Source organism: Callithrix jacchus, chromosome 6 (assembly GCF_049354715.1).
Source record: "Callithrix jacchus isolate 240 chromosome 6, calJac240_pri, whole genome shotgun sequence".
In the NCBI taxonomy this organism is placed as follows: domain Eukaryota; kingdom Metazoa; phylum Chordata; class Mammalia; order Primates; family Cebidae; genus Callithrix; species Callithrix jacchus.
The window spans coordinates 23,751,014-23,778,338 of record NC_133507.1 but is presented as its reverse complement, the minus strand read 5'-3'; the positions used below and the strand labels follow the sequence as shown (position 1 = coordinate 23,778,338).

The following is a 27,325-nucleotide window of genomic DNA, read 5'->3' as shown; positions in this document are numbered from 1 at the left end:
AAGAAGGACCTCTGTTGGCATGTTTTGTAAAACAACATAGGGGAGCCTGTGGCACCTTTCCTTATGTGAGTCAGAGATTACTGATACCAATAGGTTACAGTTGGAGACAGATTTTAGGTCTGGCTGGTGGGAAGGGCCCTAGTTAAGGTTCAGTAATCCTTAAAACAGCTAGGCGTCCCCAGACCAATTCAGATGACTCAGGTGTGTTATCAAAGCTGAAAAACAAGGCCAGGCGCAGTGGCTCACGCCTGTAATTCTAGTACTTTGGAGGCTGAGGTGGGTGGATCACTTGAGCCCAGAAGTTTGAGAGGAGCCTGGGCAACATGGTGAAACTCCATCTCTCCTAAAAATACACAAAAAATTAGCTCGGCATGGTGGCAGCCACCTGTAGTTGCAGCTACTCAGAAGGCTGAGATAGGAGGATCCGCCTGAGCCCAGGAGGTTGAGACTGTAGTAAGCTGAGACTGTAGTAACCACTACGCTCTAGCCTGGGTGACAGAGCAAGGCCTTGTTTCAAAAAAAGAAACCCCAAAACCTGAAAAACAATCAGAAAACCCTGATAGTCAGTACCTAGATGGATATGGAGGGGAAAACCTAAAACTTTCATCTTCGAAATGTTTCATTTTGGTTTTTCACCAACCTTCCTTTGGTAGGACAAAGCAGATAGTAAGGGGAGGAGGAAAGGCTGTTCTGTGTCTGGACCCAGTTGGGCTAGTCCCCAAGAGGAGCTGAGTGCCATGCACTCTAATGCCTCCTTTTTCTTCCCCCAGCCCTGCCTGATCCTCGGGCTCTTGGAATTCCGGCAGAGAAGAGCAGGGTGGCCAGTGGATAGTGAGCAGCTCCCAGGTGAGCTTGCCTTTTCTCTTATTCAGATCGCCTTTTTCTAATTTAGTTTAATTTTTTTTATACATTTTTTTTTTTCTTTTTCAGAGACGGGGTTTCACCATGTTCGTCAGGCTGGTCTCGAACTTCCAACCTTGTGATCCTCCTGCCTCGGCCTCCCAAAGTGCTGGAATTACAGGCATGAGCCACCATGCCTGGCCACCCCCCCTTTTTATTTTTTAAATAGAAATCTAATTCTTGAGGCACAGCTCAAGCTTCTCCTTTTGGGAAAACAATTAAGTCATTTGTTTTTACTTATTATGTTTCTTTTTTTCAAATATTTTGTGTGTGTATATATATTTTATTATACTTTAAGCTCTGAGATACATGTGCAGAACGTGTGGGTTTGTTACATAGGTATACAAGTGCCATGGTGGTTTGCTGCACCTGTCAACCTGTCATCTACATTAGATATTTCTCGTAATGCTATGCCTCCTTTAGCTCCACTCCTCTCAGGTCACCCTTTACTGCTTGAATGGGGCTTCTGCAACCAACTCTCTTGCCACCCAGAAATTTCAAAAGAATTTTACCCAGCAGGGAGGCCCAGAAACTTTACAATTTGGCCTCTTAAATTTCATCAGCCTGCAATGATGAAATTCTTACCCATACAAGGCCAGTGCCACGGCTGTGATAATGAGGATTGCATTAAAATTACTCTTTTCTTTGACCCTGAAATCATCAGATTCTGCTGATCTGCTTGTTTGCATTAAAGATACTGGTTACTTCATTCCATATTGGGGTCTTGCTCACATGGCATGCAGTATTGTGTAGTGGAGATAAAAAAACAAAACCAAAAGCTTCAGAGTCCAACAGCCCTGAGTTGAAATCCCAGACATACCCTGGACTGGCTGTGTGACTCTGGGTAAGTCTGAGAAGCTTCTGGCCTAGTGCATAGGTGTTCAATAAATGTCAGCTTGTTTCTTTTCTCGCTCCTCCTGCCCCTTTTATTGCATTTAGAGACAAAATCATCACTGTTTCATTTCTTCCAAGTCTGTTCTGTCACTTGCCCTGACTTGGGCATTAGAGAGTCATTTTGTTCCGAGGCCATGTGTTCTGAGAGGGGTGTTATGTTTCTTCAGGAGCTAGCGACACTTGGCGATTTGGCTGTGTATGTCTCCTGGGAGGCACGGAGGGAGCCAGATCCCGGACAGAAGAACCACCTAGAAATAACTTGGCAGAATTCTGAAAATGAGGTCATGCTGGGTAAGAATGCCTTTTTTTTTTCTCATAAAGTTAGCTATGGATTTTCTGTAGTATTCACTACTACAGACCTTTTTCAGGTTGAATTTGTTTTGTCTTTTTCCCTGTCCTTATTTTTTTAAACTTTTATTTCAATAGTTTTTGGGGAACAGGTGGTATTTGGTTGCATGGAAAAGTTCTTTAGTGGTGATTTTGGAGATTCTGGCACACCCATCACCCAAGGGTAGTCTTTTTTATCCCTCAAGACTCTATCCAATGTGTAGCCTTTTTTTTTTTTTTTGAGACTGAATCTCACTCTATTTCCCAGGCTTGAGTGCAGTGGTGTGATCTCGGCTCACTGCAACCTCTGCCTCCCAGGTTCAAGTGATTCTCCTGCCTTAGCCTCCTGAGTAGCTGGCATTACAGGCATGTGCCACCATGCCCAGCTAATTTTTCTATCTTTTTAGTAGAGACGGGATTTCACCATGTTGGCCAGGCTGGTCTTGAACTCCTGACCTCAAATAATCTGTCTGCCTTGGCCTCCCAAAGTGCTGGAATTACAGGCATTAGCCACTGCGCTTGGCCCAGTGTGTAGGCTTTTATCTCTCACGCCCCACTCCCGTGCTTTCTCCCTGGGCTGAATGTTTCAAATCTATTTCTACCTTAAATCTTGCTCAAAAGAAAGAAATCTAGTACCATAGTCAGTTTTACCAAAGATGAGTTTCTTGACCTAGAAAGGAAAGCTCATTTAAAGGAGATGGTCATTTTAGGTATGTGTCTGACTTTTTTTTTTTTGAGACGGAGTTTCGCTGCTGTTACCCAGGCCTGAGTGCAATGGCACGATCTCAGCTCACCGCAACCTCTGCCTCCTGGGTTCAGGCAATTCTCCTGCCTCAGCCTCCCGAGTAGCTGGGATTATAGGCGTGCGCCACCATGCCCAGCTAATTTTTTATATTTTTAGTAGAGACGGGGTTTCACCATGTTGACCAGGATGGTCTCGATCTCTTGATCTTGTGATCCACCCACCTCGGCCTCCCAAAGTGCTGGGATTACAGGCTCGAGCCACCGCGCCTGGCCCTGACTTTTTATATATATAATTGAGTTTTAGGTTTTGGGGTGCATGTGAAGAACATGCACGATTGTTGCATAGTTACATACATGGCAATGTGGTTTGCTGCCTTCCTCCCCATCACCTATATCTGGCATTTCTCCCCATGTTATCCCTCCCCAACTCCCCACCCCCCACTGTCCCTCCCTTAGTTCCCCCCCACAGATCTCAGTGTGTGAAGCTCCCCTCCCTGTGTCCATGTGTTCTCATTGTTCAACATCCGCCTATGAGTGAGAACATGCAGTGTTTGATTTTCTGTTCTTGTGTCAGTTTGCTGAAAATGATGGTTTCCAGGTTCATCCATGTCCCTACAAAGGACATTAACTCACTGTTTTTTATGGCTGCATAGCATTCCATGGTGTATATGTGCCACATTTCCAGTCTATCATCAATGGGCATTTGGGTTGGTTCCAAGTCTCTGCTATTGTAAACAGTGCTGCAGTGAACATTTGTGTGCATGTGTCCTTATAATAGAACGATTTATAATCCTGTGGATATACCCAGTAATGGGATTGTTGGGTCAAACGGAATTTCTATTTCTAGGTCCTTGAGGAATCGCCACACTGTCTTCCACAATGGTTGAACTAATTGACACCCCCACCAGCAGTGTAAAAGTGTTCCTATTTCTCCACATCCTCTCCAGCATCTGTTGTCTCCAGATTTTTTAATGATTGCCATTCTATAACTGGCGTGAGATGGTATCTCAATGTAGTTTTGATTTGCATTTCTCAAATGACCATTGATGATGAGCATTGTTTCATATGTTTGTTGGCTTCATGTATGTCTTCTTTTGTAAAGTGTCTGTTCACATCCTTCACCCACTTTTGAATGGGCTTGTTTTTTTCTTGTAAATCTGTTTTAGTTCTTTGTAGATTAGCCCTTTGTCAGATGGGTAGACTGCAAAATTTTTTTCCCATTCTGTTGGTTGCCTATTCACTTTAATGGTTGTTTCTTTTGCTGTGCAGAAGCTCTGGAGTTTAATTAGATCCCATTTGTCTATTTTGACTTTTGTTGCCAATGCTTTTGGTGTTTTAGTCATGAAGTCCTTGCCTATGCCTATGTCCTGAATGGTTTTGCCTAGATTTTCTTCTAGAGTTTTTATAGTGTTAGGTCTTATGTTTAAGTCTTTAATCCATCTGGAGTTACTTTTAGTGTAAGGTGTCAGGAAAGGGTCCACTTTCTGCTTTCTGCACATGGCTAGCCAGTTTTCCCAACACCATTTATTAAACAGGGAATCCTTTCCCCATTGCTTGTTTTTGTGAAGTTTGTCAAAGATCAGATGGTTGTAGATGTGTGGCGTTGCCTATGAGGCCTCTGTTGTGTTCCATTGGCCTATATCTCTTTTTTTGGGACCAGTACCATGCTGTTTTGATTACTGTAGCCTTGTAGTGTAGTTTGAAGTCAGGTGGCATAATGCCTCCAGCTTTGTTCTTTTTGCTTAGAATTGACTTATGTGAGGTCTCTTTTGATTCTATATGAAGTTTAAGGTGGTTTTTTCCAGCTCTGTGAGAAGGTCATTGGTAGCTTGATGGGGATAGCATTGAATCTATAAATTACTTTGGGCAGTATGGCCATTTTCTCAATTTGATTCTTCCTAACCATGAGCATGGACTGTTTCTCCATCTGTTTGTGTCCTCTCTTATTTCGTTGAGCAGTGGTTTGTAGTTCTCCTTGAAGAGGTCCTTTAACATTCTTGGTTAGTTGTATTCCTAGGTATTTGATTTTCTTTGTAGCAATTGTGAATGGCAGTTTGTTCTTGATTTGCCTCTCTTTAGTCTTTTATTGGCATATAGGAATGCTTGTGATTTTTGCACATTGATTTTGTATCTTGAGACTCTGCTGAAGTTCCTTATCAGTTTCAGGAGATTTTGGACTGAGATGATGGGGTCTTCTAAATATACAATCATGTCTGCAAATAGAGACAATTTGACTTCCTCATTTCCTATTTGAATACCCTTTATTTCTTTTTCTTGCCTGATTGCTCTGGCTAGAACTTCCGATACTATATTGAATAGGAGTGGTGAGAGAGGGCATCCTTGTCTAGTGCCAGTTTTCAAAGGGAGTGCTTCCAGTTTTTGCCCATTCAGTGTGATATTAGCTGTGGATTTGTCGTAAATAGCTTTTATTATTTTGAGATATGTTCCATCAGTACCTAGTTTATTGAGAGTTTTTAGCATAAAGCACTGTTGAATTTTGTTAAAGGCCTTCTCTGCATCTGTTGAGATAATCATGTGGTTTTTATCTTTGGTTTTGTTTATGTGGTGAATTATGTTTATGGACTTGCGTATGTTGAACCAGCCTTGCATCCCCGGGATGAATCCTACTTGATCATGGTGGATAAGTTTTTTGATGTGCTGTTGCAATGGTTTGCCAGTATTTTATTGAAGATTTTTGCATCTATGTTCATCATGGATATTGGCCTGAAGTTTTCCTTTCTTGTCGAGTCTCTGCGGGTTTTGGTATTAGGATGATGTTGGTCTCATAAAATGATTTGGGAAGGATTCCTTCTTTTTGGATTGTTTGGAATAGTTTCAGAAGAAGTAGTACCAGCTCCTCTGCGTATGTTTGGTAGAATTTGACTGTGAACCCATTTGGACCTGGGCTTTTTTTGGTTGGTAGGCTATTACTGCTTCAACTTCAACCCTTGTTATTGGCCTATTCAGGGTTTCGACTTCTTCCTGGTTTAGGCTTGGGAGGATGTAAGTGTCCAGGAATTTATCCATTTCTTCCAGGTTTACTGGTTTATGTGCATAGAGTTGTTTGTAGTAATCTCTGATGGTAGATTTAATTTCTGTGGAATCTGTGGTGATATCCCCTTTATTGTTTTTTATTGCATCTATTTGATTATTCTCTTTATTAATCTGGCTAGTGGTCTATTTTGTTAATCTTTTCAAAAAACCAGCTCCTGGATTTATTGATTTTTTTTTTTGAAGGGTTTTTTGTGTCTATATCTCCTTCAGCTTTACTCTAATGTTAGTTATTTCTTGTTTTCTGCTAGGTTTTGAGTATTTTTGATGTTGTTCCTCTAGATATTTCAATTTTGACGATAGGGTGTCGATTTTAGATCTTTCCTTGCTTCTCATGTGGGCATTTATTGCTATGTATTTTCCTCTAGACACTGCTTTAAATGTGTCCCAGAGATTCTGGTATGTTGTGTCTTCATTCTCGTTGGTTTTGAAGAACATCTTTATTTCTGCCTTCATTTTATTGTTTATCCAGTTAACATTCAAGAGCCAGTTGTTCAGTTTCCACGAAGCTGTGCGGTTCTGAGTTAGTTTCTGAATTTTGACTTCTAACTTCATTGCATTTTGGTCTGAGAGACTGTTATGATTTCCATTCTTTTGCATTTGCTGAGGAGTGATTTACTTCCAATTATGTGGTCAATTTTAGAGTTGGTGTGGTGCTGAGAAGAATGTATATTCTATGGATTTGGGGTGGAGGGTTCTGTAAATGTCTATTAGGTTTGCTTGGTCCAGGTCTGAATTCCTATCTCGTTGATCTGTCTAATATTGACAGTAAAGTGTTAAAGTCTCCACTCTTACTGTGTAGGAGTCTGAGTCTCTTTGTAAGTCATTAAGAACTTGCCTTATGTATCTGGGTGTTCCTGTATTGGGTGTGTATATATTTAGGATCGTTAGCTCTTCTTGTTGCATTGATCCTTTTACCGTTATGTAATGTCCTTCTTTGTCTCTTTTGATTTTTGTTGGTTTAAAGTCTCTTTTATCAGAGACTGGGATTGCAACTCCTGCTTTTTTTTGCTCTCCATTTTCTTGGTAAATCTAACTCCATCCCTTTATTTTGAGCCTATGTGTATCCTTGCATGTGAGATGGGTTTCCTGGATACAGCACCCCAATAGGTTTTGACTTTTTATCCAATTTGCTGGTCTATGTCTTTTGATTGGGGCATTTAGCCCATTTACATTTAGGGTTAATATTGTTATGTGTGAATTTGATCCTGCCATTTTGATGCTAGCTGGTTGTTTTGCCTGTTAGTTGATGCATTTTATTCATTGTGTCAATGCTTTTTACCATTTGGTACGTTTTGGAGTGGCTGGTACTGGTTGCTCCTTTCTATGTTTAGTGCTTCTTTCAGGAGCTCTTGTAAAGCAGGCCTAGTGGTGATGAAATCTCTGAATAATTGCTTGTTTGTGAAGGATTTTATTTCTCCTTCACTTATGAAACTTAGTTTGGCTGGATATGAAATTCTAGGTTGAAAGTTCTTTTCTTTAAGGATGTTGAATATTGGCCCCCACTCTCTTCTGGCTTGTTGAGTTTCTGCTGTGAGTCTGATGGGCTTCCCTTTGTGGGTAACCAAACCACCTGTCTCTCTGGCTGCCCTTAGCATTTTCTCCTTCATTTCAACCCTGGTGAATTTGATGATTATGTGCCCTGGGGTTGCTCTTCTTGAGGAGTATCTTTGTGGTGTTCTCTATTTCCTGGACTTGAATATTGGCCTGCCTTGCTAGGTTGGGGAAGTTTTCCTGGATAATATACTGAAGAGTGTTTTCCAGCTTGGATTCATTCTCTCCGTCACATTCAGGTACACCTATCAAATGTATATTCGGTCTTTTCACATAATCCCATATTTCTTGGAGGCTTTGTTCATTTCTTTTTACTCTTTTTTCTCTAATCTTGCCTTTTTGTTTTATTTCATTGAGTTGATCTTCAATCTCTGATATCCTTTCTTCTGCTTGGTCAGTTTGGCTGCTGAAACTTGTGTATGCTTCGTGAAGTTCTCATGCTGTGTTTTTCAGCTCCCTCAGTTCATTTATATTCCTCTCTAAGCTGTTTATTCTCGCTTGCATTTTGCCAAACCTTTTTTCAAGGTTCTTAGTTTCTTTGCATTGGGTTAGAACATGTTCTTTTAGCTCATAGAAGTTTCTTACTACCCGCCTTCTGAAGCCTGTTTCTGTCAATTCATCACACTCATCTTCCCTCCAGCCTTGTTCCCTTGCTGGTGAGGAGTTGTGATCCCCTGGAGGAGGAGAGGTGTTCTGGTTTTGGGTGTTTTCATGCTTTTTGCGCTGGTTTCTTTCCATCTTTGCAGATTTATTTACCTGTGGTCTTTGTAGTTGGTGACTTTCAGATGGGGTCTCTGAGTGGATGTCCTGCTTGTTGATAATGTTATTTTTCTGTTTCTTAGTTTTCCTTCTGACAGTCAGGCCCCTCTGCTGTAGGACTGCTGGAGGTCCACTCCAGACCCTGCTTGTCTGGGGATTACCTGCAGTGGCTGCAGAATAGTAAGGGATGCTGCTGGTTTCTTCTTCTGCTATCTTTGTCCCAGAAGGATACCTGCCAGATGTCAGTCTGAGCTCTCTTTTATGAGGTGACTCTTTGGATATACAGGGGTTGGGGAGCTGCTTGAGGAGATAGTCTGTCCTTTATAGGAGTGCACGTGCTGAGCCATGAGCTCTGTTGTTCCATTCAGAGCTGCTGGGCAGGTAAATTTAAGTCTGCTGCAGCAGAACTCATAACTGCCTTTTTTTTTTCCCCAGGTGCTCTGTCCTGGGAAGGGAGGGCTTTATTTATCAGTTTCTGTTATGCTGTTGCCATTTTTAAGGGATGCCCTGCCCAGTGAGGAGGTAGCCTAGTCACAGTCTGCCAGCAGAGGCATTGCTGAGCTACTGTGGGTTCTGCCCAGTTGCTGTGTGAACTTCCTTGCAGTTTTGTTTGTAGGGGTATAGTTAGAACTGCCTCGGTAGTGGCGGGCTGCCTTGGTAGTGGCAGGCTGTCTCAGTAATGGTGGATGCCCTTTCTCCACAGAGCTGGACCATCCTGGGTTTAGCTGTGCTTGCAGTGAAACTCTCAATCCGGAGTGTTTCTGATTGCTGGTCTTTGTGGGGGTGGGTCCGGCCAAGCCAGATCACCTTGCTCCCTGTTTCAGTCCCCGTTTTCAGTTGAAGGGCAACTCTGTCTCCCAGGTGTTCCAGTCGCCAGTTGAAAAGGCGCCCGGTGCTTTTTTGCCTGGGAATCTCCTGGCCTGGCTCCATGTTTCAGTCCCCTTTTTTTCAGTTGGATGAGAAATTCTGTCTCCTAGGTGTTCCAGTCACCAGTTGAAAAGGCGCCTGGATTTGTGTTGAGTTTTTGTGTGGAGACCCTCTGTGCTGGCTGAAACGGCTGCACTGGAGACTCGTGATGCTTTTCCGCCCAGGAATCTGCTGGTCTGTGGGCAATAAAAATTTGTTTGGAAATGCAGTGACCACTCACCCTGTTTTCTCGCTGGGTGCTGCAATTCAGAGCTATTCCCATTTGGCTACATTGGATTCCTCCTTGTGTCTGACTTTTATTTAAGATGATGAACATGGATATGTAGTTATGCATTTGGGCCTGGATTTTTTTTTCCTAATTGTTCTTTTCACTGAGCTTTCCCAAGAATCCCCCAGAATTAAAAAAAAAAAAAAATTACTGTCTCCTCTCCCTGGCACATATAATGGTTGGGTTTAGATTTACCAAACCATTACTCTCCATTTTGTCTGCCTGCAAAGAGATTTTCCAATCCATAGGCTCACCACGTAGAACAGGAGGAAAACCCACAGAGCTGGGATCTTCACACACTGGAGAAAAGGAAAGTGTGAGAGGCCGCTTAGTGGCTGGGGTGGGAATCAGGTGTGGCCAGGTGCTAATCTGGAGAAAGACTTGGGATGAGTTGCAGTGACAGGGCCTAGAGGATGAGAGGGTGGCAGGAGTGCACTGGGGATACAAGGAAACCAAGATTTTTCTGGGAATTTTCAGAGTCCTGGATCCATGAAAAACTCTGCACCTGCTATGGAAACTGCCAAGTGTACTGGATTGTGGCTGAGTAGCTGCAAGAGCGTGGCTTCCTGTGGACCCTGGAGCAGTGTTGATATTGGTTTAAAAACCTTCAGACCAACTACTGCAAAGCCAGGAGCACCTACATGCCAGGCACCTGTACCTTCCATGATGAGGTGGATTGCCTGATGAGTCCCTGAGTACTTGCAAACACCTTTGATGCCTTAGAGGTGGCAGGAGGCCTTCTTCAGGATCGAAGGGATTCCAAAGGGAACCAAAGCACAGCACTAGAAGATGTGGTTGGATGGTAATGAAATAGTGGAGGGGTCTCAAGAGGAACCCTGGAGCCTTGGTCTCCAGGCCTTGCGGTAGACTCCCAATGGCAACACTCCCCCATAGTGGACCTCAGAGCAGTGGAAGTGATGCAGTCCTGTGGGAAGCATTCAGGCTAAGAATCTGGAGACAGGATTATTGTCCTGGCTCTGCTATGACTAATTTGGGTCTGGAATGGCCTCATCAGGGGAAAAATTGGTGACAACTTTAAGGGAATACTGTTTATATCCTGTTCTCAAATATTGCTTGGCTCAACCCTCGACTGAACCCGTAGTCCAGGATGGCTCCCCAAGACCACCGAGTTGTTGCTCTGCTCTACAGCCAGGGAGTCTCCCTTCCTGCCTTTAGTTAGAACATTATAGGAACAGAGGAGAGAAATGTAGGAGTTAATGTCCCATAGAGGTCAACAGGCTGCCACTTAAAAGGCTTGTTGTTCTTGGGCAACCTCTTTAAACACCCTTAGCGTCCATTTTCTCATCTGGACAGAGGACATTGTGATGGTTTCTACCTCCCTGGGTTGTTTTGAGGATCCTCACACAGTACTAGCACTCGGCAAATGTTAGCTTTCATTATGACCATCATTGTAATTATTATGAAAATAGATAAGTACACTGTCTTATACTCTCAAAGGAGTAATCCATATGGGAGAGAAGCCCCAATGTGGAGTGTGCTGGAAGAGCTTCACCCAGAGCTCAAGCCTCATTATGCACCAGAGAATCCATACAGGAGAGAAACCTTGTAAGTGTAGTGAGTGTGGAAAAAGTTTCAGCAGTCGTTCGTGCCTCAGTGCACTCTGGCGAACACACGCTGCTGGGAAACCCTTCCAGTGCCCAGAGTGTGGGGAAAAGTTCAGTAAGAGCTCCACTCTCACCAGCCATCAAAGAATCCACACAGCAGAGAAACCCTGTGAGTGTCTGGAATGTGGGATAGGTTTCAGTGACTGCTCAAACCTCATTACCCACCAGCGGATTCACTGTGGAGGGAGACCCTATAAATGCAGGCAACGTGGGAAAAGCTTTAATTAGAGCTCAAGTCTCATTATACATCAGTGAATTACACGGGAGAAAACCCCTGGCCAGGCACCGTGGCTCACACCTGTAATCCCAGCACTTTGGGAGGCTGAGGTGGGCAGATCACGAGGTCAGGAGATTGAGACTATCCTGGCCAACATGGTGAAATGCCATCTTTACTAAAAATACAAAAATTAGCTGGGTGTGCATGCCCGTAATCCCAGCTACTTGGGAGCTGAGGCAGGAGAATCCCTTGAACCAGGGAGTCAGAGGTTGTAGTGAGCCGAAATTGTGCCACTCCATACAGCCTGGTGACAGAGCGAGACTGTCTCAAAAAAACCCCTGTGAATGCAGTGAATGTGGGAGGTGGTTCAACAGTAGTTACCATTTTATTGCACACCAGAGAACCCATGCAGGAGACTCTAAATGTTCCTTAAATATAGGAGAAATGTTTTTAAAGCATTGAGGCTGAAAACACTAGGGAATCCATCCCAAGAAAGGGTTTGTCCTTGCCCTTGACTCTACCAAATCACCCACATAAGAGAGAGAAAAGCTTCTAGTCCGACAGACTTCGTTTCTCTCACTAAACACTCACTTGGCTTATGAAATAGCACTCAGGGCTTTCTTGTTCATGCTGTTGAGATGGGAGGTAGTTTCCAGAGACTTCAGAGACGACCTCTGAACTTGACTATGTCACCATCTCAGGGTGTCTTCCCTGTGATTCTGTGCCTTAATTTTCACAGTTTGACATTAGAGTGAGATTCTTGTCTCTGAGACCCTCCCTCAAGGACAGAGGTGGCTGCCCTACTGCACTGATGACATTAATGATGTTTGAGTCAGCTGTGGGCTGTTTCTTCTGAGCACCTGGCAGCTAGACAAGGGTTTACTAAATAACATTATAAAGGTCTTCCATCGTTCTCCTTGTGAGAGGATTGGGGCTCAGAACATGTCTACATTGCCCCAAATTCCTTTTAGGATTGACTTGGCGTCAGTTGAGAGGAAAGCATTCTATATTCTTATTAGATCCTTTGGAGGAGGGGAAAGGAGAAAAGTTCAGTGCTAAAGTTATGCTTTTTAACCATAACTTACTCAACTTATTGGGTTGAACCATACAAGATTGCTGTTTTTGGTCTACAAAACCAGCAATTTTACAATTCAACCTAAACAGAATTTGTGTAGCAGAATTGCTCTAAATGCCAAACAGGGCTTGCAGTACAGCCTTACAGCTCAGACTGTATCCTAAAAACATGAGACTGGGTTTAGGCTCTGTGAGCCTGGATACTGAAGTACATAAAGCCTTTTCTCTGTGTGTATATGTCCAGAGCAATAACTAAGAACCATGACATTGAGAAGTCTCCTAGGCTGGGCACAGTGGCTCATGCCTGTAATCCTAGCACTTTGGGAGGCCATGGCAGGTGGATCATGAGGTCAGGAGAGCTAGACTGTCCTGACCAACAAGGTGAAACCCCGTCTCTACTAAAAATACAAAAATTAGCTGGGCATGGTGGTGTGCGCCTGTAATCCCAGCTACTCAGGAGGCTGAGGCAGGAGAATTGCCTGAACCCAGGAGGCGGAGGTTGCGGTGAGCCGAGATCGCGCCATTGCACTCCAGCCTGGGTAACAAGAGTGAAACTCCGTCTCAAAAAAAAAAAAAAAGTCTCCTAGTTGGAGACCTTACCTCTGTGTCATCCTCCTTTAACAAGCCCACCAGTTCCTCTCTATGCTCAGATATCCTCAGGCTGGGGTCTCCAGATCCTTGGGGAGAGGCTATGTGTTGGCCAGTGGGTTCCCTCTGTCAGAGCAGAATAGAAACCCTGGAAGGACACATGTACAGAACAAATGGGATTTAGGAATAAATGGAACACAGTTTCTACCTCTGAAAATGGTTCCTTTTGTGTGTTTGACTTAAAATATTTTCCCACAACTTTCTAAATTACAAAACAAAGCACAATTTACATATCAGTATACTAATTAGATTCATGAAATATGGTTAAGTCGTGATTTTTTTTTTTTTTTTAAACGACGGCGTTTCACCATGTTGGTCAGGCTGGTCTTGAACTCCCGACCTCAGGTGATCTGCCCACCTTGGCCTCCAAAGTGCTTGGATTACAGGTGTGAGCTGCCATGCCCAGCTGTTGTGATTTTTTTTTTTTTTTTAACTTACCCAAGTATCTGTCAAAAGGCACTGATGGGCTGTGGGCTTTGTATGTTGTTGCCATTATTCAAGACACTCTTTTTTTAAGAATCATCGTCAGCTACCTTATGAAGCCTCGCATTTATGTATTTCTAGCATGTAACTTGTGTTGCACATGGGCTTAATACATGCTGACAGAATGAACAACTTGTTTAACCTGATCATCTATTTTGTGTGTCTGTGTGTGTGTGTATGTGACAGGGTCTCACTTTGCTGCCCAGGCTGGAGTACAGTGGCATGATCACAGCTCACTCAAACTGCACCTGCCAGGCTCAGGCAGTCCTCCCTTCAGTCTCCTGAGTAGCTGGGACTACAGGCTACACCACCACACCCAGCTAATTTTTGTATTTTCATTACAGATAGGGTTTCGCCATGTCGCTCAGGCTGGTCTCAAACTCCTGGACTCAAGTCATCCACCCGTCTTGGCTGCCTACATCACTGGGATTACAGGTATGAGCTACCATGCCCAGCCAATTTTTTTTTAAATGAGATGGGATCTTGCTGTGTTGTCCAGGCTGGTCTCGAACTCCTGAGTTCAAGCAATCTGTCCACCTCAGCCTCCCAAAAAGTGCTTGGATTACAGGCATGAGGCACCATCTCTAGCACACTTTAATATTCACTATGGGCCCTTCAGAGGAAATGTTTGTGGGGCCACCAAAAGCAAATGTCCCTTGAATTAATGACCTGGGGGGACAGGTGTGGGAAAGTACACCTGTGTCCCCATGAGAACCACTCAAGAGGAGCAGAAATCTTGTTTTCATTGCTATTTCCTTAATTGCTACTAGGGCTGGGATTTTTTCTTGTTTATTGGCCCCTATATATTTTTTCTTATATAAAAAAGTTCACAAAGAATGTTTTTATTTGTTAGCTCTTCTGATTCTCCCTGTGATACTGTGAAGACAGGGACAAACACTGCCATTTTACACTCCCAGAACTAACAGTAGCTACCAAATAAGAATTTATTATGCCAGGCATTTCTTCCAACCTTCACAATAACATTGCAAGGTGGTTCTTACTGTCCTCATTTTGCAGCTAAGAAAACTGAGGCTAAGCGATGCTGGTTGACTTGCCCAAGGCCACACAGCTGGTAACAGGGACTGGCGGTCACTTGAGTCCTCCATCAGTACTGGTGCTACTACAGCAGCTCCTCCCCTTTCTAGAGGCCTGGATGGAAAGATGCTGGTGTCAGCAAGAGGCACGAAGGTCCACCCAGTCCCAGACATGCAGAGAAGCATCATTTGTTGCTGATAACAAAGTCCTTGGTCTGCACGGGTGCCAGGTGTGAGTGGTGACTAGAGCAGCAGGGTCCATCCTGCTTCTATCTAGGAAGATGTGACCTCTGTGAGTGAAGAGAGGTTCTACTTGGCTCTTTGTTCCATCCCAAGATGTGGTGTCATAGACCTGGACTGTGCCATCAAAACCTGAGAATACAGAAAAGAGAGGTTTGACAATGAATCCCTAAAATACTTTTATTTTAAAATATTTTTTTCTTTCTCTTTTTTTTTTTTTTTGAGACGGAGTTTCGCTCATTACCCAGGCTGGAGTGCAATAAATAGTGCGATCTCGGCTCACCGCAACCTCCACCTCCTGGGTTCAGGCAATTCTCCTGCCTCAGCCTCCTGAGTAGCTGGGATTACAGGCACGCGCCACCATGCCCAGCTAATTTTTGTATTTTTAGTAGAGACGGGCTTTCACCATGTTGACCAGGATGGTCTCGATCTCTTGACCTTGTGATCCACCCGCCTTGGCCTCCCAAAGTGCTGGGATTACAGGCGTGAGCCACCGCGCCCGGCCTTTCTTTCTTTCTTAATACAGATGGGGTTTTGCTATGTTGACCAGGCTGGGCTCAATTCCTGGCCTCAAGTGATCCTCCCATCTCAGCCTCCCAAAGTGCTGGGATTACAGGTGTCAGCCACTGCACCCAGCCCCTAAAAGACTTATAATTTATTTGGTGGTACCAAACAGGCTATTGGATGAGGAATCAAGGCACTTAAAGGCTAACCATGGTAACAGAAGCCTTTGGAGAGGAATAGTCTCATGTCCCTGCATGATCTAGCTGCACACACACTCATCCCATCCTGCCATCTTCCTGTTACTGAAGAGCCCACTCCTCTACCTGAGCTTGGCTCTTCTGTTCTTTCTGGATCCTGGCATTTCCAATCATCCTTTCTTAGTCTCTTGGTTTTTTTAACCCCCACCCGCCACGACAGATCCTTCCTGTTGGCTTTTAGATACCCACATTAAATACCCCCAAGCAACTCGATGCCATCAGACTAGACTCAGGAGCCTGCTGACCTAGCTGGCTTGCTACCTTTCAAAAGGCAGATGGGCTGAGAAGTATCCTTGAGGTCCTGTCCCCTCTTCTGACATAGCCCATGGCTGTCCCAGTGTCTTATCTGCAGGCCCCTCCTGAGACCTGAATTCCTGCTAGGCTAGGAAAGGCCTGCTGCCAGTGTGTGGAAGTTAGTAGGCAGAGTGGAGAAAGGCCTGCCACTGAAGAACCTGGAGAGTTAATTTACAGTTTCTCTGTGAGCAACTTTGACTTCTGGAGCCAGGTTTATCACGGTGCTACAGGCTCCTTCCTGAGCACCTTACGGTTCCCTGAAAGAAAGAGATCAGGTAACAGACACGAAATCCTGTTCAGCAGTACCTGAGATGGCCAAGCAGTTCTTAAGGCCTGGGGCCCAAGTCACTCGCAGCAGCTCTGGGTCAGGACTGAGTATGGATACTGGGCACTGCACTGAGCTCACAGGATGGCAGAGATCCCGGGGGTCAAGGAGACAGAGCCGCCCATCTGAGCCAAGGCTGGCAATGCTGGGCCCAGGGCCCTGGCCCTTGTTCCCAACTTCAGCACACCATCTCTCTCCAGAACCAGGCCCGGGGCTGCGATTCTCCAACGGTGCCCACTTCTGGCGGGTATCAACAAGCCCCAGCCGGCCGGAAGCACAGCAGAAGGCAAAGGTGTCTGCATCTAGGACCTGCAGGCTACTCAGCTCCTCACTGTCACTGACATCTAGAAGACCAAAAGCAAAGGAGGCAGATGGGTCTGGTGATTTGGCAGGGCTGGCTGGTCACAAGTCCCTTCCCACCAGTCCCAGGCAAAATAAATCACATCTCCCTTCCCACTCATCTCACTATTTTCTGCTCAGCTGTTTGGGTGCTGGTACCTGGGACTGCCTAATCCTGCCCCAGCATGGGAGCCCTTTGAGGCCAGGGCTCATCTCTTATTCACTGTGCTTCCCCAACACCTGGCACAGAGGGTTGAACTCAGTTTCCACAGTGGCTGAGTTGGGCTGAGAGGCGATGCCGGCTGCAGCAGCCAGCAAGGGACAAAATACTGTAGTACCTGTGGTGTACGTGGTTTTCGCGGACTCCAGATCTGTGACCTGCAGACTGCGGAGCCTTGCCCCGTGGAGGACTCCAGGTGCCATCGAGGAGAAGACAGCCACCCTAGGCCAGAGACTCTCCTCTTTATCATGCACAGCAATGGTGCAGACAGCTTTAATGACATCTGGGAGAAAAGGAAAAGAGGCCAAAATCTAGAACTTTAATAAAGGTTTGAAACATGACAGGCCAGCCAGCTGTCGTCCGCTATACCTTTAGAAGGTCAAGGAAGAAAAGGAGTGGCCAGTTGGCAAAAGGTGATGTTGAGACATAACCACTCTGGCTTATGTTTACATTTCAATTTCTTTATTATTTGTCTTAAACTTTTTTGCAAATGGAAACTAATACCATCTCAAAACCCAAAAAACAGTTCTGGCTTTTAATAGTTGTGAACAGGTAGAAGCAAAGAAAAGGAAAGAACATGCTGATGTCATTTACACCTTCAGTGACAAGTAACAGGTACAGAATTCATGAACTGGTATTACTTCTTCAAAAACGTGTTCCATGACCTCATGGGACTTGCTAAAGCCTAGCAAGTACAGGTTACATCACAGATGCCACTGTCTTCAAATGTAAGTTGGACAAGAGGGTCCACATCTTTTTGACACTGAATGGAACAACATCCTTGGCTTTGAGTAAAGTTTTAGTTCTTTGTTTGTTTGAGACAGAGTCTTGCTCTGTCGCCCAGGCTGGAGTGCAGTGGCACAATCTTAGCTCACTGTAGCCTCTGCCTCTCAGGTTCAAACACTTCTCCTGCCTCAGCCTCCCAAGTAGCTGGGACTACAGGCGTGCACCACCATGCCCAGCTAATTTTTTTTGCATTTTTTTAGTAGAGACGGGGTTTCACCTTGTTGCCCAGGATGGTCTCGATCTCTTGACCTTGTGATCCACCTGTCTCGGCCTCCCAAAGTGCTGGGATTATAGGCGTGAGCCAACACGCCCGGCCCAGATTGGGCTTAAACTCCTGACTTCAGACGGCCCACCTGCCTCAGTCTCCCAAAGTGTTGGGATTACAGGTGTGAGCCACTTTACATGGCCTTTTTTTTTTCTTTTTGAGATGGAGTCTCACTGTTGCCAGGCTCTCACTGTTGCCAGGATGGAGTGCAGTGGCGTGATCTTGGCTCACTACAACCTCTGCCTCCCAGGTTCAAGCGATTCCCCTGCCTCAGCCTCCTGAGTAGCTGAGACTACAGGTGTGTACCACCATGCCCAGCTAATTTTTGTATTTTTAGTAGAGACATGGTTTCACCATATTGGCCAGGATGGTCTCAAACTTCTGACCTCAGGTGATCTGCCCACTTCAGCCTCCCAAAGCGCTGGGATTACAGGTGTGTGCCACGGTGCTGGCCTCAACATTCTTAATCATTAGGGTTAATGCAAATGAATGCCTCAATAATATATAATTACACATCTATTAAATATATAATTACACATCTATTAAAATGGCTTTATTTCAAAAAGACAGATAATAACAAATGTTGGTGAGGACATGGAAAAATGGGAACCCTTATATACATTGCTGGTGGGAACATAAACAATTCTTTGCTGAGCACAGTGGCTCTGCCTGAAATCCCAACACTTTCAGAGGCTGAGGCAGGCAGATCACAAGGTCAGGAGATCAAGACCATCCTGGCCAAGAAGGTGGAACCCTGTCGCTACTAAAAATACAAAAATTAGCTGGGTGTGGTGGTGTATGCCTGCTAATCCCAGCTACTTGGGAGGCTAAGGCAGGAGAATCACTTGAAGCTGGGAGGCAGAGATTGCAGTGAGCCAAGATTTAGCCACTGTACTGAGTAAGACTCCATCATAAAGTAAAATAAATAAAATTAAGTTTAAGAAAATAAAATAAACCCATTTTGGAAAAGTGTAAAAGTGTCCCTAAAAATTAAAACATAAATTTACCTTAAGACCCAGCAATGCTGGGTGCAGTGACTCAAGCCTGTAATCCCAGCATATTGGGAGGCTGAGGCAGGCGTATCACCTGAGGTCAGGAGTTCAAGACCAGCCTGGCCAACATGGTAAAACCCTGTCTTTACAAAAATACAAAAAAAAACCTAGGCAGGCATGAAGGTGGGTAACCCCAGCTACTTGGGAGGCTGAGGTGGGAGAATCGCCTGAACTTGGGAATGGAGGTTGCAGTGAGCTGAGATTATGCCACTGCACTCCACCCTGGGCAACAAGAGTGAAACTCCATCTCTAAATAAATAAATAAATAAATACACCCAGCAATTCCATTTCTGGTTGTCTCTCCAAAATAAATGAAATCATTTGTCCACACAAAGCCTTGTGCATTAATGTTCTTAGCAGGATTATTCATAATAGCCAAAAACTGGATCCACCAACTAGTGAATGGATGGACAAAATGTGGTGCATTCACACACACAATGGAATACTACTATCCAGTCAAAAACAGGAACAAACTGCCGGCTCACGCTATGACATGAACAGACTACAGAAGTGCGATGCTAAGTTCAGAGAGCCAGACACAGAGACATGTTGTATGTATAATGCCAGTGATACATGTCCGGAGAAGGCAAATCTATTCCAGAGACAGAAGTAGATTAGTGGTGGCCTGGGGCAGGGTGTTGGAATGGGATGAACAGTAAATGGCACAATGGATCTCACTGGGGTAAGGAAAAGGTTGGAAAGCTGATCTACAGTGATGCCTGCACAACTTGTTAAATTTACTAAAAAGGTCACTGAATTGTACGTTTTTTTTTTAATGGGTGAATTATGTGATATGTCAAAACATAACAAAATTATGGAAAAAAACCCCAACAACTATAAGTAAGTAAAACAAATGATCAGAAGTGACAGCACAGGACAAGTGACAACTAGGAAAGCCCACGGTGACCACAGAGAACAAATGAGCACAAGAACTGCCCCTCTGTGGCAGTGAAGCCTGAGGGGAAGCCAACAGCTGCTGGGCAATTTCTGGGAAGCTTCCAAGTGAGGCAGCATGGGGACTGGGCCTGTGCCTCTGAGACTCACTTCTATGCTGGCCAAGGAAGCCCTAACTGAAGGAGGGACAGAAGGGGCTGGATTAAGCTAGAGGGCTGCATGCTCTGGTATCTGCCTGACAGGGGACCCACAGACCCACAGCTGGAGGGAACACTATTCCCCACGGGGGAACTTCCCTCCACTCCCAGAAGGGACAGGATGAACACTGCTATTCTCTCCTCTCCCACTGGAAGCAGAGTAAGTCTGAGTGGGGGACTTGCCAGCCCAGCCTCTTGCTCACTCACTGTTTTCCTTCCTGGGGACTGGCATGCCTGCAAAGAGGTGACCAAGGAGGTGAGCTCACCTGAGTGGCCTTAGCTCTGCCCTTGCCCCTGCCCCTGCGTAGGGGGAATGGTTCTGTGGGTGAACTCAATTCCAGGAGCAGGATACAGGAAGCTCCATTTGGGGCTTGGATACCATGCTGTGGTTGCTAATTCACCTTGTCTGCATTAAAGTAGATACTGCATTTTAATTCCTACCTGGCTCTGAGTCTACTTCTTTTTGCTCTTGTTGCCCAGGCTGGAGTGCAGTGGTGCGATATCTGTTCACTGCAACCTCTGCCTCCTGGGTTCAAATGATTCTCCTGCCTCAGCCTCCCCAGTAGCTGGGATTACAGGCGCCCACCACCATGCTCAGATAATTTTTTATATTTTTAGTAGAGACAGGTTTTACCATGTTGGCTAGGCTGAACTCCTGAACTCAGGTGATCTACCCACTTCAGCCGCCCAAAGTGCTGGGATTACAGGCATGAGAGCGCACCCAGCATGATTAGGGAACAGGGGTGTATGAGTCACACTTTCTTGGAACCCCAAACCGCATCAAGTCAAATTCACTCACCACTGTCCTCTGCAACCTGCCACACCTGCAGATAGCAACCTGGAAGGCCACTGGTCACCAGCAATCTATTCAGAATAGACATAAAATCAGTCCAGACCATGGGGAGCTTATCCACACAGGCCCCTTCCCCTCTCCAGCCCACTCAGCTTGGGACTTCACCTCCCATATCAGGAAATGTGACTGCAAGATCATCAAGGCCAACCACTCTCACTTCACAGATAAGGGGCAGGCTCAATTCACTTTAGGGAGACTGAGCCCAAGCTTCCAGGTGTCATGATGGTCACTTAGAGAGGACATCGGTATGGGGCCCAACACACAAACTGACCCAGAGACTCCTGGCCTGTTACCACCCAAGAGCAACAGAAGAGCATCCTTCTGTCCCATATCTATTCCCTGGAGCAACTCCAGTAGACTTGTTACTTCCACCAAAGGGCTGTGGGGGACTGTAAAGCCACATCAGTGATTTCTTTGTATTCTAAATCTGTGTGTATCTGTGTGCACCCACTTGTGCACTCACATGTGCCCATGTGCTGGGGGGGTGGAAGTGGAGATGAGGAGGTAGAATACCCCCAGGCATTTGCAGCCAGCCTGTCCTGTATGGACTGTCTGGATCACAGAACTGACCATACCTGGTATGTGGGACGTGCTTCAGATCAAAGACAGACCTGTCTGAAAATCCTCCATGGCATACTCTGAAATCTCTTTCTGGGAATAAGCCCTAAAATACAAAGGAGTAGCCAATCAGAGAAAGCCAGCTCTTCAAATGAATGTGTCAGAGGAACTCTGAGTGAGGAGTCAGGTCCCAGCCTGGCAGGAGGCCACAAAGCCACTCAGCTGGTGATCGGGCATCGGTGTGCTGGTATCTGGCAATGTTGGTCTCAGCTGCCTACACATCAGCTTCCTTTTTCCTTTGCACATCCAAAACCCTTCTAGCTTTTCACTAGCCCCTTTTACTATAGCACAAGCATTATAGTCCAGGTCTTCCTAGAAAAGCCGGAGAGGCTTAACATCTTCATCAAAGAAAGCAACGAACACATTCCCATTTGTCCCTCCATCCTCCCACTGGAAGCCAGGTGGGTTCCTCTAGCAGTAAAAATAAAACAATTACAACTTATCAGTGCTCACTGTGTCAGGCACAGTGCTTAGGGGATTATCACATTTAATTCTTACAATCACTTATCCCTGTTCTACAAATGACAAAACTAAGGCAGAGGGGCTTCAGCCACTTTTCTAAGGTCATACAGGGATTAAGTTGTGAATTTGAATGAAAGTCTGTCTAACCTAAGTCCATACTGTTAGCCACTAGATTCTACTATCTCCATGCAAGTAAAGGGAGGCAAGGGAAAGGGAGGCAGCCATAGAAGAAATAAGGCTGGTGGTGAGGGCAATCAGTTCTCACACCAGGGCGAGCCCCCAGCTCAAGCCCGAGTGGAGATGGGAAAGATGAAGAACACTAGGTGCTACCCTGCAGCTTCTGTAGCTTCTGGGTTTTATGAGTACAAATTTGCCTTTTTTTTTTAAACCTTTTTTTTGAGACAGAGAGAGTCTCACTCTGTAGCTCAGGCTGGAGGGCAGTGGTGTGATCTTAGCTCACTGTAACCTGCATCTTTGGGTTCAAGCTATTCTCCTGCCTCCGCCTCTGGTGTAACTGGGGACACCACCACACCCAGCTTAATTTGTGTATTTTTAATAGAGATGGGGTTTCACCATGTTGCCCAGGCTGGATTCGAACACCCGACCTCAGGTGATTTGCCCACCTCAGCCTCCCAAAGTGCTGGGATTACAGGTGTGAGCCACCATGTCCACCTACAAACTTGGCATTTTTCCGGAGCTTTCCCTCTTCAGATTTTTCCTCCCTCCCTTTTTTTGAGATGGAGTTTTGCTCTGTCGCCTAGGTTGGAGAGCAGTGGCAGGATCTCACCTCACTGCAACATCCTCCTCCCAGGTTCAAGCGATTCCCCTGCCTCAGCCTCCTGAGTAGCTGGGACTACAGGTGCCCATCACCATGCCCAGCTAATTTTTGTGTTTTTAGTAGAGGTAGGGTTTCACCATGTTGGCCAGGCCAGTCTTGAACTCCTGACCTCAGATGATCTGCCCACCTCGACCTCCCAAAGTACTGGGATTACAGGTATAAACCACCATGCCTGGCCCTCTTCAGATTCTAATTCAGTATGTTTGGGAAGTACACTAGGAATATGGGATCTAGCCTCTCCTGGGCTGAACAATGTTTTTCTATGTCCTTGTCTAGCCTCTTAGCCTCCTCTATTCTTTTTTTTTTTTTCCTGAGACGGAGTCTCACCCTGTCGTCCAGGCTGGAGTGTGCGATCTCAGCTCACTGCAACCTCTGCCTCCGGGGTTGATGCAGTTCTCCGCAACAGCCTCCCAAGTAGCTGGGATTACAGGTGCCCCCAACCACACCTGGCTAATTTTTTGTATTTTTAGTAGAGATAGGGTTTCACCATCTTGGCCAGACCAGGCTGGTCTTGAACTCCTGACTTTGTGATCCGCCTGCCTCAGCCTCCCAAAGTGCTGGGATTACAGGCGTGAGCCACCATGCCCTGCCCTAGCCTCCTCTATTCTAAACAATTCAACTCGACTCCGTAATGTGGTGATGCCCTAAGATAATATATTTTTTTAAGACAGAGTGTCACTCTGTCACCTAGGCCAGAGTGCAATGGCACCATCTCAAGTTCACTGCAACCTCTGCCTCCTGGGTTTAAGGGATTCTCTGGTGCCTCAGCCACCTCTGAGTAGCTGGGATTACAGGCGTGCACCACCACACCTGGCTAGTTTTTTTTAATTTTTAGTAGAGATGAGGTTTCACCATGTTGGCCAGGCTGGTCTTGAACCAGATCAAGTGATCTGCCCACCTCAGTCTCCCACTCCCAAAGTGCTAGGATTATAGGTGTGAGTCACCTCACCTGGATTGTTTCTTATTTCATTAAAGATTTTTTTTTTAAAAGGCCAGGTGCAGTAGTTCACACCTGCAGTCCCAGCACTTTGGGAGACAGGAGGATTGCTTGAGCTCAGGAGTTCAAGACCAGCCTGGGTAATATGATGAAACCCCATCTCTACCAAAAATATAAAACTTAGCCAGGTATGGTGGCACACGCCTGTGATTCCAACTACTCAGGAGGCTGAGGCTGGAGGATGGCTTGAGCCCAGGAGGCAGAGGTTGCAGTGAGCTGAGATCACGCCATCACACTCCAGCCTAGGTGAGAGTAAGACCCTGTCTCAGGAAAAAAAAAAAAAAAAAAAAAAGAATTCAATAGCTGGGTGTAATGGTGGGCACCTGTTATCCCAGCTACTTGGGAGGCTGAGGCAGGAGAATTGCCTGAACCCAGGAGGCAGAGGTTGCAGTGAGCCAAGATCGTACCATTGCACTCCAGCATGGGCAACAAGAGCAAAATTCCATCTCAAAAAAAAAAAAAAAGAATTTAAGAAATCTGGGGCCAAGAGTGATGGCTCATGCCAGTAACCCCAGCACTTTGGGAGGCTGAGACAGGCATCACTTGAAGCGAGGAGTTCGAGACCAGCCTGGCCAACATAGTGAGACCTCACCTCCACAAAAAAATTAACAATTAGCCAAGCATGGTGGCACATGCCTGTAGTCCCAGCTACTTTGGAGACTGAGGTGGGAGGATCACTTGAGCCTGGGAGGTTCAGGCTGTAGTGAGACAGGACGGCACCACTGCATTCCAGCCTGGGTGATAGAGCAAGACCTTGTCTCAAAACAAACAAAAAGGAAATCAGGAGCAAACACTCAAATTCCGACCCCCACATGGCCCTTCGAGGTCATCTGCCTGTCTGCCTCACTCTTCTGCTGTCCTCTGACCAATCCTATCCCCTGGACTCCTGATCTATCCTCATCTTCTATTTCTGGAAGCAGGAACGTGTTCCCTGTGATATTCCCTCACTCCTGCAGTTTCACCCTCTCCCGTTTCAAGGGTTACTTTCCCACAGCTGTAACTCTGTTCAAGCCTTTGTGTTTAGGAAACCTTCCCTCAGACCTGTGTTACTGTTTTAGCTTCTTCCTGCCTCACATTTTCTCACTCGGCTTCCTCTTCATTTTTAGTCTTTGGGCCTGACCACCACCAGCAAAAATCCTGCAGCAGAGGTCACCAAGAGCTTCCCAACTGCCAGTCTTATGAATGAACTCTTCAGTTCCTCATCTGAATGACTTTATTTCAACTCTGGACAGCTACTAACTCTTCTTCTTGAGATGTTCTCTTTTCTTGGCTTTGGAAACACTGACCTTTCCTGAGATTCCTCCTACCTCAGAGGCTGTTCTTAGTATTCTTTGGGGGTTCATCTTCCTGTACTCATCCCTTAAATGTGTTCCCTGGGGTTCCATCCTCACTATATTCTCCTCTCACTCCTTACATACTACACATTCACCAGGTGACTTTAACCATTCTAAGCATTTCAGCTGCCCTCTATAGCCTTTATCACTCCCTAAGTCTATTTCTGATAAAGTATAACAACCTCCTCCTCCAGTAGCTCTAAACCACAGGACATTCTACAGCATTTATCTCTGTGTGCATCTGCCTCTCTATTAGACTACAAGGGTAGGCCTAGCTAGCGCTCTCTTTCTTTCTCTTTCCAGTATCCAGGACAATACCTGGTAGGTAACAGGAGCTCCACAAATGTTTAATAAATAAAAGTCAGCATATATATTCGGCATTTATATTTCATGTTACCTGGTTTTCCTTTACAGTAAGTCTGAGAGGTAATTTCAGATGAAGAATTTCATTCTTTTTCAGGCTTTCATAGCCAGCAACAAAGACTCCTGAAAAAAGAAGCAGCTATGACAAATTGTTAGATTGCAGGCTGGGCGTGGTGGCTCACGCCAATAATCCCAGTACTTTGGGAGGCCAAGGTAGGCGGATCACAAGGTCAGACCATCCTGTCAACATGGTGAAACCCCATCTCTACTAAAAATACAAAAATTAGCTGGGCATGGTGGCGCCTGCCTGTAGTCCCAGCTACTTGGGAGGCTGAGGCAGGAGAATCACTTGAACCCAGGAGATGGAGGTTGCACTGAGCTGAGATGGCACCACTGCACTCCAGCCTTGAGCCCAGGAGGCACAGGTTGCAGTGAGCTGAGATCATGCCATTAAATTCCAGCCTAGGTGACAGAGCGAGACTCCATCTCAAAAAAAAAAAAAAAGATTTCAGACCACAGGTAGGTCTATAAACTCCCACCCAATCCCCCAAAGCAAGGATAAATTCCTTCGGTGTGCAGCCTTGTATGGGGGAACTGAGTATCTGGTTATGTTTTTTTGAGAGAAGGTCTCACTGTGTCAGCCAGGCTGTAGTGCAATGGTCCCATCACCGGATCACAGCTTACTGCAGCCTCAACCTCCCAGGCTCAAGTGATCCTCCCACCACAGCCTTCTGAGTAGCTGGGATTATAGGCGTGGGCCACCATGCTAATTTTTGTTATTTTTTGTAGAGACAGGGTTTCCTTGCTCAGGCTGGTCTCAAACTCCTGGGGTCAAGCGATCTACCCACCTGCCTCAGCCTCCTGAGGTGCCCAGCCTGAAGATTTTTTTTTTTTTTTCAGACAGAGTTTCACTCTGCTGCCCACGCTGGAATGCAGCGTCGCGATCTGGGCTCACTGCAACCTCCACCTCCTGCGTTCAAGTGATTCTCCTGCCTCAGCCTCCCCAGTAGCTGGTGGTGCACAGGTGTGCTCCACCTCACCGGTCTAATTTTTGTATTTTCAGTAGAGATGAGGTTTCACCGTGTTAGCCAGACTGATCTCGAACTCCTGACCTCAGGTGATACGCCTGCCTCGACCTCCCAAAGTCCTGGGATTACAGGCATGAACCACCACGCCTGGCCAAAGATCTTAATAAAAGGACTATCAGTGCTGATGGGGCATCAAATTGCTACAAGTAACTCAGATGCCCAGAAGTGTGGGTTGGGTCTCTCTAGGCTTAGCCCCCGAAACCCAGCTCAGGAGTGGGATTCCCTCCCCTTTAGGGCCAGGAAGGTATACTACCTTTGTCATCAATCCATTCAAGGACTCGAGTGGCTCCTGAGAGGTCGAATGCATAGAAATCCTGGTATCTGCATGAAAGGGACAAAAATCACACGATGCACAGCATTTCCCAGCTCGAAGTTAACTCCAAGATGGCAGCCGCATGGTTCAGTGACCCAAGCTCTGGAGTCAGGCAGACGTGGGACCAAGTTTGCTTCGCATTTTACTCCCTGTTTCTGGGACCAGGCCGGTCCCCCGATGTCCCTGAGCCTCGGTCCTCATGTGTGGACCTCCCAGGGTACCCAGATTTCCCAAGGTTGACGTGAGGAATCAATGAGATATCTGTGTTCAGAGCTGAACTCGGGCTGGTGCAAAATAACGGGGCACTCCTCCTCCTCCATAAGCGCTGGTCTCACAACTGGCGCACGCAGGAAGGAGCCATTTCCTGGAGATGGGGGCCTAAGCCTAGGCGGAGTCCTCCGCGGCGGCGAGCCCCAAGGCCACAGCTGGTCCACCCTGCACCAGGATCCCCAACGTGTCTACGCCCGCACCCCTCCGCCCGCCGGGCCAGCTCCGGACCCAACTCCCGTCTCCCAGCCCCACAAACTTACAAGTGCAAGGATTCCACCAGCCAGTCGTCCCCAGGATCCATGGCAACGGCC

General features: G+C 46.0%; 1 protein-coding gene and 1 long non-coding RNA gene across 4 annotated transcripts; one reads left to right on the top strand and one right to left on the bottom strand.

The window, feature by feature from the left end:
• Positions 1-769: 769 nt before the first annotated feature.
• Positions 770-16,581, top strand: LOC118154487 (uncharacterized). 2 transcript variants are annotated; one of them, XR_013518768.1, is made up of 5 exons: positions 770-846; positions 931-1,021; positions 1,962-2,085; positions 13,816-13,906; positions 14,489-16,581. It is a non-coding gene; the product is annotated as an uncharacterized LOC118154487 (long non-coding RNA). The 2 variants fall into 2 exon arrangements; XR_008482041.2 differs by having other exon boundaries at positions 931-1,744.
• Positions 14,298-27,325, bottom strand: WDR73 (WD repeat domain 73). Of its 2 annotated transcripts, XM_002749167.5 has the most exons (8): positions 27,275-27,325; positions 26,685-26,752; positions 25,378-25,466; positions 21,307-21,395; positions 20,678-20,742; positions 16,803-16,967; positions 16,107-16,469; positions 14,298-14,877 (listed from the first exon to the last, which is right to left on the bottom strand). In XM_002749167.5, the coding sequence occupies exons 1-8, from the start codon at positions 27,313-27,315 to the stop codon at positions 14,642-14,644; spliced, it is 1,116 nt and encodes a 371-aa protein (XP_002749213.1). In that variant the 5' UTR covers positions 27,316-27,325; the 3' UTR covers positions 14,298-14,641. The 2 variants fall into 2 exon arrangements, with proteins under 2 accessions (XP_002749213.1, XP_078183014.1); XM_078326888.1 differs by lacking the exon at positions 16,803-16,967.